Source organism: Chaetodon auriga, chromosome 11 (assembly GCF_051107435.1).
Source record: "Chaetodon auriga isolate fChaAug3 chromosome 11, fChaAug3.hap1, whole genome shotgun sequence".
In the NCBI taxonomy this organism is placed as follows: Eukaryota; Metazoa; Chordata; class Actinopteri; order Chaetodontiformes; family Chaetodontidae; genus Chaetodon; species Chaetodon auriga.
Genome location: NC_135084.1, coordinates 20,525,273 through 20,538,916, shown reverse-complemented (window position 1 = coordinate 20,538,916; position 13,644 = coordinate 20,525,273). Strand labels below are relative to the sequence as shown.

The 13,644-nt window shown below is 43.2% G+C and overlaps 1 protein-coding gene across 1 annotated transcript in view; it reads left to right on the top strand.

Moving 5' to 3' along the window:
* Window positions 1–13,231, top strand: part of srbd1 (S1 RNA binding domain 1) — a 117,153-nt gene extending 103,922 nt beyond the window's left edge. The window contains exon 21 of the mRNA XM_076743808.1: window positions 13,159–13,231. Coding sequence (XP_076599923.1) covers window positions 13,159–13,181 — 23 coding nt within the window. The 3' untranslated portion in view covers window positions 13,182–13,231. The remainder of the gene's footprint in view (window positions 1–13,158) is intronic.
* The last annotated feature ends 413 nt before the right edge of the window (window positions 13,232–13,644 follow it).

Genomic DNA, 13,644 nt, shown 5'->3' with positions numbered 1-13,644 from the left:
GCTTCATCATCCCAGTTTTTTTGACATGATGTATTTAGTTTCAGTCTCGTGTGGCAGATGGCTTGCAGGGCAAAGCATCGATGCGGTGCAGAGGATTTAATTTATTAGCGGGAACTACAACGTCCAGCTTTTTAAAAATCCACAATAACTCTTGGATAATTCGCATTTTCTCCGTTTTCTGTGTTTACACCTACACGTCAAGTATTGCGTTCACAGCATTCTCGCTTCGGTGAGTGAAAACATCCCCTTTGCAGGAACTGGACGGATTGAAAAAGTCCGCTTGGGATAAAAACTGAAGTCCGATATTGAAGTGGTTAAACATCTGCGGCCCAGACACAATCACTTGTCATGAAATCTAAACTACATTTCCACCACATCATACAAACACTCACATAGCATTACACCGAGCATCAATCACGACTTCTAAAAAAGTCACTGTTGTCAATCTGCACTATAGAATATTAAGCACTTCATTTTACAGTTTGACGTTAGCTTAAAATGCAAGTAGTTCGATGACGTTAAACTGAACGGTTTGGATTAAAATGGTAAAATCTTTAAACCTTTAAATATGAATTCAGTGCTGATTTGAAAAAAGAGAGTAATAATTATGTATTTGCATACGTAAGAGGGAAGTGGAGTTCAAACCAGAACGAGCTGCCGTGTTCTCACTGACCTGAAATCAACACAGAGCCATCACACACACACACACACACACACACATGCACGGTGCGCAGATCCACAAACACACACAGGTCATGTCTCCTCGCACAGAGCCTGTTTGTAAGAGCAGCGCGTTTGTGAACCTGACAGTGGAAAATCTGAGCCGCTCCCTCAGCCTCCGTTTGGTCTTGGCGTTTTGATTTGTTTGACAGGGGAGAAAATTATAACAGCGGGGGGAAAGAAATATGAAAATATGACTGGTAATACTTTCAAAACACAGATATTTTCCTTGCTGTCTTTGCAGAATCCATAGTGGCAGTCTGTGTGCGTGTGTGCACGTGTGTGTGTGTACATCGGGGTGCAACGCTGCAACAATGAATCATCTTTACTGATGACTTGGGATGCTAATCGTTTGTCTATATATTGCAGGTTTGTTTCCATATCTCAAGGGTTTCTTGTGGTCTCTTCACCATTTCTCCGACTTGAATCCGTGATCTTCATTTCATTCATTTATTTATTTATCCAGCCTGCTTTATTGCTTTGATTCTCTGAGCCGGGGGTTATTTTGTTTTAATGAACGCCTTATACTTCTCCTTTGTTAGAGTGAACTTTTCAGAGTAAACTATCTCATTGGAGATGATGGTTCAGTTGAGGAGAGCAAACACAGACTGCGCTCTGATTATTCATAAATCTGGCTTATTCCCATGGGATAAACTCAGAGAAAATGACACCGCAAGGAGGAAAAATTCAACTTTGTCTGTCTCACAACATCTTTGTATCCGGATTTCAATCCATATTTCTTCCCTGTTTATATGGATAAACACCATTGCTTTTCTCAGTTGAGGAAACCCACCTGATGCTGCCAAAAGGACGCCTTTTGCTACCGTGGACCCCGTGACCTTTTGGCCTTTTGCTTGCTTGAACAGCCTCGCTGTGCTAAACTCAGCGGCCACTTGAACACAGCAGAGCCAGACACGTGAATATAACACTGCAATTTAGTCTTAGTTTATCTCTGCTGTTGATAAGACAGAGGACTGAATATTGTTTTAGGGGAAAATGAGCCGAGCTCTGCTTTAGCCATGTTTGAATCCAGACTAATCACTCATCAGCTGCTGCGTGCGCTGCAGCTACTGTGCACATAACAACTCACCTCCCCAGAGAGTGTCGAGATACAGGCGGCTTCAAAGAACCGCAGAGGCCGTCTAATTGGCTCCCAGCAATAACACAACAGCTACTTTCACTCAGCTGGGCCAAGAGTCAAAATGTGCCTGTCACTGTGTTATTTGCGGAGGTAAAACTGGAGCCCCCGCTCACAAAGTAAATCTTGTTTTGACACAAAAACCGTCAAATGATTTTTTAAAAGAATTTTTTTTAGGGGAAACTTGGGGACATGAATAATGAATAAACCTTTGTTTTATCATGGAAACCCAGGCCAGAAAGTAGTGTTTTTGCAGCTACAGTATGTTTCACATGCTTACTCAGTGGACGTAGTCTTTATTGGATGAGGCAGCGCTAGCTAATATATCAGACAAGCCTGTGGTGCCACGAGTCACAGAGATTAAATGACTGTTCAATGTTTGTGTTGCGAAGGTTGAGTGTTGGCCATCGCTCTAATGCCAGAAATGAACCTAAATCACACAGAGGCAAAAAACAGACGCAGAAAACACTGATGCTATTGTGCAGTGTGTGCAAACCCAATGAGGCTGCTGGGCTGTGAGGAGAGGAGGTAAGGAAAGAGGAGGAAGACAGATTAAGAATCTGAAAGAGAGCAGAGTGAAAAAAAGAGGCAGGAAAAAGGGGTAATTAAAACAAAGGAGGTGTGGAAGAAACGCTAGAAAGGCATGGAAGGACATAAAAGAATAAAACCAGAAACAGAAAAGAAAAGGGAAACAGGAAGAAAGTGAGTGAATGAGAGGGAGTTTTAGGAGAATCGATGCAGCGTCGCTCCGCTGGGAGCGAGCTAACAGCGTAGCAGACCGTGGATCTCAGGTGTCCAGTCGATGGCTGATGCATTAGGCTGCTGATACTCGCCGCTTTGGGTTCAAACACACATTTTCTTAATACAACATGAGCCCATTTCCCCCTCTCATTAATCATGTAACCTGATTAGGGCTAGAGGTCTGGCCTGTACTGAACCCTGCTTCGCTCGCCGCCTTTCATTTTGTCAGGCTTCTCATCATACACACATGCAAGGACACACATGTGCATGCACGCAGACAAATTAACCCGTGATTGTCCATGTGTTTAAACATACATGTGTAAACACAAATGAACTCAGACTTCCATCTAATGCATACATCCATATGCCGATGTGCACACAGAGCTGGTGTCCCTGCCCTTTTTGTTCTAGTCACCATTTTAGAAAACTTTCATTCAACAGCAGTCTGTTTGCACCATGAAGGGACCCTTCAGTGCTCAGTTTTTTTCTCCCATCACTAATAACTGGCACTAAAATGGTCCAAATGTCTCGCTCGTCAGCACAAATGCGCTTGTGGTTGGCCCAAATGTCCCTTTGGCTAGCTCAAATGACGCTGTGGGACCTTAAAATCTGTTTACCTTATTTGTATTTTTGTCATTTTCAACAAATCCCATGAAAAAAGAAAGAAAACAGACACTGTCCGTCAGTACTTCTGTGATGCCCTCATCCTGTCTGTGCCACTCGGCCCCAGGCTCATTCATTTCTGCTGAAGATTTTTAAAAGCAGCCATTTTCAGCCTCAGATTTGGTGTGCTAATGAGTATTTAGAGCAGTATTGATGGCAGTGTGAGATGTATGGATGGCGTATGGGACTCAGTCAAGATGAAGTACAGTGTTTATGTTAATCATAATGGAGTGTGTCATCCAGTGCAACAGTGCGGCTCATTGATGTGTTTTTGGACATCAATGGGGGTCTAAGGAAAAGAGGAATGAGCCCATTTTATGGGATTAGTTGCATATCAGACTCATCCTTTAAGGTAAAGCTAGCTGTTAGCCTGCAGATAAAAGAGGCGCCCCTCATTGATTTTTGCAAACATGCATGTATGGCCACACATTTTACAAAATGCCACAAAGTACACTGACATAAATGCACGGTACACTAAGCTGGGAGGACACAGCGCTGTGGTCTCATAGCTGCAGGAGACGTCAGTGTTATGATTATGACTAATTTCAGCCGCTCATCAGGACACCGAGTGTGAAAGACAGGCTGACAGACCGAGTTAAACATAATACCACTGAGCTAAATACCATTCTGCTATTCATCGACGAATGACAGGTCCAATCACTGATTGGCTCAGGCTCGTTGGTGTGCAGTCTAAGTGAGCTGAGACAATGAACCTGACCCGAGTTTCAAGTTTTCTCTTTTAATTTCTCTGATTTTCATCTGAGCACACACACTAAATGTTCACATGCACATTTGATTCCCTCTCTGTCCCTCCTGGTCCCTCACTCACCTCCCCTCCCTCTATTGCTTTTCTCTGCCAAGCTCTCACCCATCCAACACACACAGGGATTATTAGTCTACTGTAAGATGGCCCGAGACCTTCACTTCAATATTACAAACAATTATCATGTCAAGTGTAAACGCACACACTTGCACCCACAAACAAACATTTCAGTGGACTTTCTGGACTCGGCTCTTTCCTGGGGAGAGACACAGATGTGCCTTTATTTCAGATGACAGGACGTGTCAGATGTTCCAGTATGATTTAACATTTTCTCTGCTTTTGCCTCACTGGTTGGAAATACTGTACAGTGTGTCCACTTGAACTTCGTGTGACTCCGCTTTGTTTATAGATGCATACACATACGCCGCCTGTGTTTGCACGCGCGCACACAAACACCACTTTACATCTGCATCCCCCATCACTCTCATAAAATCATGCATTTAAACATTAGAAGACACTTAGATCTCATTAGTTCTTTATGTGTAAAGTCCTGCCAGTGAATTCAGCACCATGGGCAGCGTTTATTTTGCATCCATTCAGAAGTCCTTTGCTCCGACATCAATAACATTTCTGCATTTGTGTAGCACAGCAAGCTTTTACAGGTGTGAGATGTGTCCTAGGAGCTACCCCATATCACCTAACACATAAACAAACTGAAGCATACAAAAAACTACACCCACAGTTAATGAAAAGCACTACATAAAATGTACACCTGAGCTATGTGATTGTAAAACCGTCACCATTAACTTGTTGCTTATTAGCATTCATATTACTAACATATTCACTCTTCATTAGTCATTGTTCTGCCTGACCATGTTCTAGACCTACTAAGCCATTAACTAAGATTTTTCCCTCAATAAGTTCACCCTAACCTTAATTAGTAGGCAGTAAAGTAATTAGATAATGAGTAAGGAAGTCGTTGTACATGCATGACCTCTGGAATAATGCATTAATAAGTTCTTTATAATGACTAAAAAGAGCTGAAATGCTACTAATATGCATGCTAATAATAATAAGTTAACACTGAACATATGTCTCATAATATAAAGTGTCAGTATCTATTATCTCATGTGTGGTCAGTGCTGCTTACTGTGTCCGCCTGTCCATCAGGCGTGCATTAGACACAGCTTAGTTTTTAAATATAATTAGTGTTGAAATAGGGCTTTGGAGTACAATATGTAATGCAGGGACTAATCATGTAAATGTGGGATTGTTCAGAAATCTCTTAATGAATGGATTTTCTTTGTTTTTAGTCCAATATTTACAATTTTTAGTCTTACTTTTACACAAGGTCATAATTAATTTAATACATCATACAACAAAAGAACATTTAGAGCAACACATTTTTAAATAATATTAAGAAATTAGTATATTTTCAATCAGTTGCAGACTCTGCTGGCTCAGTTCACACATTATCAGGCCTATTTGTAGCTCTACAGACACACAGACTTGATATGATCTATAAATACTTTAGCCTTACTTAATATGTCAAGTCAAACTCTCCAGAAAATAAATGCGTATGGTTTTAATGCCAAGTAACAGCTTTTCCCATCCATCCTTTACTGTAAAGAGACACATGCTGAAGCTGCTCCTTCAGGCTAATCGTGCTAAATGTTTGTGTTGTACTTGTTGTTAAAGTGTTGTCAGGAAATGGTCGGCTATTTATCTTTGGCCAGGCTGTGATAAACATTAAGTGCTCCTACCTGCCTGGTTAAAACAAACACACAGTAAATGCACATAAATAACTAACTACATGTCAGACGGCGTGCCATCTCATACAAGTTGTCCTTTCAGCAGTATTTGAAAGTAGCTGAATCGCGGCCCGCTTAAAGTCATAGCAAATATTTTCAGAAAATACACGTAGCAGAGTTTTCGCATTGTACTGCTGTGAGGAAATTATTCTGCAGATCACTCTGTGCGATAACTTGACCCGTCAGAGAAGCATTAGCACAAGTTCCACTAACAGCAGCGTCCGACTGGTGAGGCAGCAGCCTGCCCAACACTCTCAACCAGTGTGAGAACACAGGAAGCCTCGCCAGGAACACAGAAACAAGAGCATAGTGTGTGTGTGTGTGTGTGTGTGTGTGTGTGTGTGTGTGTGTGTGTGTGTGTGTGCACATGTATGTATGCATGCTTGTGTGTGTGTGTGTGTGTGTGTGTGTGTGTGTGCTGAGGGACCTGGAGGGCCATAGCAGACCAGGTCAGGCTGGGTTTACATGCCTGACACACTGTCACAGATACCCCCGCTGCGTCCGTCACTCAGCACATACACACATAGACCCAGACAGTGACATACAAACACACAAACACGCACTCTCACATGCAACACCAACACCGCCGCGGTCCGATCAGTATCTGTCCGTAAAAACACATTAATCAGAAACATGTTTTGGACTTTTGTTCTTGCATTAATGAAATAAATGGTAATCATACGGCTTCAGTTAGTTTGTTGCTTTTTATGAAACAGTTCTAATCTCTTTGGGAAGAATGCGCGCTGTACAATCCCCCAAAATTAATAACCATGGAGATGTGACTCGTGTAAACAATGCAAACAAGAATATTCCAGCTGAAGTATTGCCATGTAAATTACCCAATTCTTCTTCTTGTTAATTCTTTCCCTCAGCGAAAATGCTAATTCTGTGGACAAATTAGTTGCACGTAGTCTTAGTGTTTCATCAAACGTTGCAGATTGTGAGGTGAGTTGGCCAAAGATGGAGGAAGAGGAGCTCATTCGCAGGCCTGCAGAGGAACTGTTTCATCATGGTGGTACAAAACTTAGAGAAACCACAAATGCGATTACATGTAGCTGAGAGTGCTACTGACAGTATTTCCATTCAATAGCACAAAGATGCACATATGTTAAGTACCTTCTGAAACACACACACACACACACACACACACACACACACACACACACACACACACGGATGGTATTTCCATCCATGGCAGGGACAGTGCAGAGAGTTTGAGCATGCTGTCTGTGTGGTTTCCTGCAAGGGATTCATCATTCAACTATCACAATGGCTCTGATACAAGATACCCATGCACACACACACACACACACACACACACACACACACACACACACACACACACACAGGCTTACATTCAGCCCTTAGTCACACACAACTTGAATGTGAGAGCTGATACACTAAAGATACTCAACCCCTAATTTAAGAGTTGGACAGTTTAACAGAGACGCCGAAAAGCTCAAACATCACACGGATGAAAGACTTCAGACTAAAAAGTTCTGCGGCTCTTTTTCATCTCATTATAACCACAGCTGAGCTGGTTTGTGTGCCCCACTATGGGTCCAATGCAGAAAATGACTCTTTACTCACTAGACAAGGTTAGCGTCAGTCCATTGGCCTGAAAGCTTTACGCTGTGCTACATGTATGCACACTAACCCCGAGCCTTGGTCTAATGAGCCCCCGTGGTCTCCAGATCAATAAAGTGTTAAGTGGCCCTTTGAAAACAACATCGTAGTGTTAAGTTGGTCTGTCGAGCGTGTCGTCCACAAACTGGGCTGCAGCACTTCAGCTTAAGAGCTGGCATCTTGTTAACATAGATTTACTCATCAGTGGATTCACATGGACCACGAGTCTCACACAAGCTTGTGTGGGGACACCGTAACACTGCATGCACACAGATGCACGTTCGACTGTTTGACACAAAGTATAGAGCTCTGAGCGGTGAGTAATGGTGAGGCGGTCTGCGGTGATGGTGTGATATTACATGCTCAAAGAATAAAAAAACTACTGCACCAGTGCTCTAAAACAATACTCACTGTTCAAGACAAAGGGCTGTGGACGCACACGGTTAGACTGACATGACAGGACGTTAAAAGTCACTATATAGATTCAAGAAAACGATTAAGGACTAAATAATGTTGAATTCTCTTCACGGTGTTTTCGTTTCTGAATCAGACCTCCTCTCCTTCCTCCTCTCCCACCTTTACCACAACCAACTCCATCTTTCCAAAGAGTCACATTTAGCCTCACTCTGTCTCCCACCCACAGCCGAGCAACACACACACACACACACACACACACACACACACACAGTGTCTAACTTTGAGGGCGAGCTAGCGAATTCCTGAGGGCTATCGGGTTTCGGGTTGCCTTGGCGACCGAGCACGGAGGCAGATCCATTAATCATTGAGAGCAGTTCACTCCAGAGTGGAGGTCAGACTGATTGCTGTGGATAGGGTATCATCCCAAAACACACACACACACACACACACACACACACACACACACACACACACACACACACTTATACACACAAAATGTGGACCCTGATTTGAATGAAAAAAGATTAGTCTGCCTCCTCTTTCCCAACTTCAGTTCTTCCCCTAAAATACTGGCAGTATGCTCAAACAGACATATGTAAGCAGGGCAGAACAAGCACTGGTGTATATTAACATGCAAACACAGACCCCAGTTTATGCTAACATGTCTTGTTGCTTTCTCTTCCTTTGGCTGCACACACACACACACACACACACACACACACACAGACAAAACAATCTCTCCCTCCAATGTTGTCTGGCCATCAGGACGGCCGTGGCGGTGTCATGTGACGTGGCTGCGTGGAGCCGAGTGGATTAAGAGATTGGAGCTCTGCATTTATTTTTCAGGGACTCGGCTGAAACACTAGACCTGCACAGGTGTCTAGGAAAACTGAGAGAACAAGGGAGAAAGAAAGAGAGAGATGGAGGGGGGAGAGAAGAAGAAGAAAAGGACAGACAGGAGCAGAGAGAGAGATTATATTTAGAGAAAAACTATTAATGTCCTCTGACTGCGTCTCATATCTTTGTGTCTTTCCTTCTGTAGTGCTTTCACTTTTCTGCCTCTTCAGTTTCTGATTTAAATGCTGCATTTGCTGCTGAGTATGTGATTTAATCACAGGTCGAGTGGGATGCAACAGATGAGTGGAGGGATGAGATGGAAATAGGTGTAAAACACAGTGACGAAATTGCTCAAAAGAAGCATTTCAGTCTGTTGGGGTAACAGAGCATCCAGACGGGCTTGGTTGGTTAAAGTTAAGGATGGGTGAGGGCTTGGTTTGGGGTTGTGCGGTGCAGCAGGTGACTCGTAGTTTTTGGTGGCAGGTTGGATGAACTGTTGCAAGACATCAAATGGTTAAAGGGCCAGTCAACGCCAACAGCCACATGTCTGTGCCAAAGGCCTGTTGAGCACGACAGTCAACTGATTTGACTTTCATATTGTCGTCGACCTGACACGCTGGTCACTTAACCCTTCAGCAAGCGCTTGTTTTCATTAACCATAACAACACTTGCTACTGTAGGAGGGAGATATACTGAGAGCAGTGTGGTGTTTAAGGCGATATGGAGCCGCAGCATTACTGTCTAGAAGTGATGCTATAACTCCTTTTTGACTGGGCCATGTAGGGTTGCGGGGGGGTGTTTAAGGAAAGGATCAAGTCACCAGTCTAAAATGGGTCGGGGCCCAGACGCACCAAGCTGACCTCAAAAAAGCAGTGGCAACAAAAAATGACAGGTTACGCTCTTTATAGCCGCCTCACGTCCTCGACTAGACATCGCACTTAAACACACCATGAAGCACACATGTTCTGCAACTAATATATAATACATGTTGAGATACAAATACGTGATAAAGCTGTAATCTTGTGCTCACTTGTCCTTATTGTGGAAAAGGCACAGAAGCGGATTGATGGGTGAAATCACTGATTTTCTGACTGAACAGTCAGAGAGATTTGTTTTATCGACTGCCTCTTCCACAGATTCAAAGTGCAGAGCAAAGGCTAACCAGCATCAGTGATACCAGATATGCTGCATAAAACAAAGGGCACTTTTTGGCCACAGATGGCTAAAAGAAAGCCACAACCGCACAAATACATAGACCTCATGCAAGTTCATTCACACACTCATACACAAACACGTGCACGTCTATCTATCTCTAATGCAGTTTGTCCAGTGAGATTTACAGCATCCTGGGAAACCTGATGTAGACGGCCACAAATCAGCGTGACTATGAAATAGAGAGACACATGAACATTTACACACACACACACACACACACACACACACACACACACACACACACACACTCCAAATCTAAGCCCATTTGTGTCACACACAGAGACAGAGGACACACGCACATGCAAACACACACATGTTCGCACAGGCACGTGCACATGCACACATGAAATATAGGTACAGCCACTGCACCACTGAACCGGCTCCCAAAGGTGCCCACTAAATTTACTGGCTCCTCCAGCCACTTCAAAAGCTCTCCATAACTTAGAGGCCAGACGATTTTATTGTTTCATGGAAGAAAGGACGGTGAAAAAAAAAAAAGAAGCAAAGAGAGTGAAGGAGTGAAAGATAGATGTACAGGGGAAAAATTAAATCCTCCTTTGTCTCAGACAATTAAAATTCCTCCAGTCGTGACGCACACGCACACACATCTACACGCTGCACGTGCACGCACACCACTCTTAACAAACACACGCAGTGAAAATGTGCGCAGTCCATCTTTAATCTCTGGTGGATAAAAACTTGCAGTTTCTTTTACAGCTGAGGAGACTCACATGTTTATTTAATCTGTAATGCATCCCCAGACACAATGACAGAACCTTCAAGAACATTTATTTCTAATCCCGTCTTTCTCCATCTGTACCTGTCTCTCTGTTCCTGTGTGCGAACCACCCTGCGAGCTGCTGTCAGTGCAGCTAGTTAAAGCTAATGATGTAGACACCCCTCTCCTCCAGGTTATGAGGCAGTGAGCTGGTAGCAGAACTTGTTAATGTCCACTCCAATAGCAACACTTTCCCTCTGGCGCTGGACTAATGATAAGCAGAGGTGACGTGTGGGTGTGTGTTCCTGTCATAGGGACAGCTTTAACAATACAAACTGCTAACGTGGAGATTGTTTTTAGAAACTGGTCTCATTAAATTGGTTTTATTTTGGTCTTCACTTAACTTAAATTGAAGTTAGGGTTTGGATTTATGGCTGCGTAACAAAACCCCTCAGAGGGACGAGAGGACTTCAAAGTGTTTCTAGTGTCCGGTTTTGATGTGTGTGACGATCTTGTAATGGTAAAAATTCACTGCAACGTGCTTTGTGTTTCTTCTTCTTCTTCATCTTCTTGTCCTTTGACATTATCGGTAATCAAATACTTTTGCACCTCAGTTGTTCAGGTAAACGGTAAAACCCAACACACTCGGTTAGATGGGTTAGATGAGACTTTGTGTTCAGCAAACTGAGCTACCCGGCAGGTGGTCCACCAAATGTTATCTTACTGACCTCTGTCCTTATACACACACACACACACACACACACACACACACACACACACACACACACATTCAATGCATACACACATGCAGGTATGTATTTCTATCCTTGTGAGGACACTCATTGACGTACAACTTTTCCGAGCCCCTTATGCCAAACCTAAACCTAAGTTAAACCTCAAATTGGTTCTCATAGAAGTAGCTGTACAAGTGGACACACACACACACACACACACACACACACACACACACAGTGAGTGAGCGGAGGGATGATGGGGTGATAAGGAGGCCTCTTACAATAGGACAAGGAATTACTTAAGTAAATCAACCTGAAAGGGAACGAAGGCCCAAGACACACACACACACACACATACACACACACACACACTTGACCGAGATAGATATTAAGATTTATAGTAATGCATTAAATATATATTTCCTTACCTCCTTCCATTCTTTCCCTCTATGAGAGCTGTATTGCTTTTCTGCTACTTTTTTGAAGACAACTGACATAGATCGTGTGTGTGTGTGTGTGTGTGTGTGTGTGTGTGTGTGTGTGTGTGTCAGAGTCGCAGCTACAATGGCTAGCCCTGTTAAATACGGGAGCAGTGCCATCTGCTCTTTGTGATGGCGAAGGACAAACTCCCAGCATACAGTTGGTGGTCTCAGCAACGCCACAGACTGTCTATCTGTGTTTGCATATGCCTGTGTGTGTGTGTGTGTGTGTATCTCTGTGTGCTGTGTTCATAACTGGGTGTGTTGTTGTGTGCACACTGCAGCCCACCAAGTCAGAAAACCCAGATGGGTTGAGGGATCATATTCTTGATTAAAAATGACGGAGTGCTGAATTCTTGTGTGTGTGTGTGTGTGTGTGTGTGTGTGTGTGTGTGTGAGAGTGTGTGTGTGTGTGTGTGTGTGTGTGTGTGTGTGTGTGTGTGTGAGTGTGTGTGTGTGTGTGTCCATATGCTGGTCCTGTACCTGCTCACACACTGAGTTAGGTAGAGCTTGGCTCTCGCGTCCTGAACTAGTTGATAAATTCCAGATATCCCACCCAGCCAAGACGCAGACTCGGCTGCGTGTGGATGGAGAGAGAAATGTGGACCATTCGCGGGAGGTGCAGACTTATTCTACGTAATTAACCTTTAATTAAGCAGGCAGAGGCAGAGGTGAGGCAGCAAAGAGCCTCAGAGGAACAATACACTGTCTGTTCATTTACTGGAGTGTTACAGCTCCAGAGTCTGAACCTGGTTGGCTGATAGATAAATCTGGTTTGGACTGGTTCAGAGCGTTTTATAATTACAGAATAATTCCTCTTTATGAGTTACACAGAGGAACATGTACTTTTAGTCATTTTTTTTTTTTTTTACCATCGGTCCAATCATGAGACCAGATCTGTAATACTGTGTATGTGTCCAGTGTAGAAAACCAAATTATTTCGCTGACGCCAGAAGCTTTTTGACCAAGTGCAATCATGAGAATTATATATTTAAAAACTGGCACTGAACCTCTAGATCAACATTTATCTGATGGTGAAAAAATAAATAAACTTAATACTTGTACTATTGCATTTTCCTGGTTCCATTGTGCCACAAAACAAGTTTGATAAATTTGTTCGGTTTCAGTGATTATAAAGGACGTCTGGATATTATTGCTAACTCAGACTGTGAAAGTGGAGGCACCAGGTGGGTCACTGTGTTTGGGTTTTTCCCTCAAACTTGTATTTTACATATGTCAATTTACCTTTCACCTGCACTGTTTATCGTCAGCGTCTAAATATGTCTGTCTCACAAGCAGGTAAACGGCTCCATTTGTAACTCAGAAATCGAGAGGCAGCATCAGAACTCTGAGTTTTGCAAAAACAAGCAGACTAAAAGTGATCAGCTTGCCACTGATCCAGATCCTGCGTGTGCCTCCGCTGTGCCCTTTGGCCTCGACCACAAACCCTGACGAGCTTCAGTCTCACTCTTTTGCTCGTCTTCCACCTCTGGTGTGCTGAGCTGCGGCTACCTGCTCCTCCTCCTCTCACAGGCCAAAGACCTAATCTTCAGGATGATCAAGGACGACAGTAAGTCAAGTTATTATTATATTATTGGTACTTTAATTTTACTGTGCTTGTCTCAAGTGTGTGTACATGCATGGCTTAGCACTGCACTGTGTGTGTGTAAGATAATTATCTTACTTATTACTTGTGATCATAATGACTTGATGTTGCTTTAGACTTGCTGCAGGATGTGTTTTTGTTGTTGGCTGTTGTTTCAGCTGTGCATTAATCTGAGC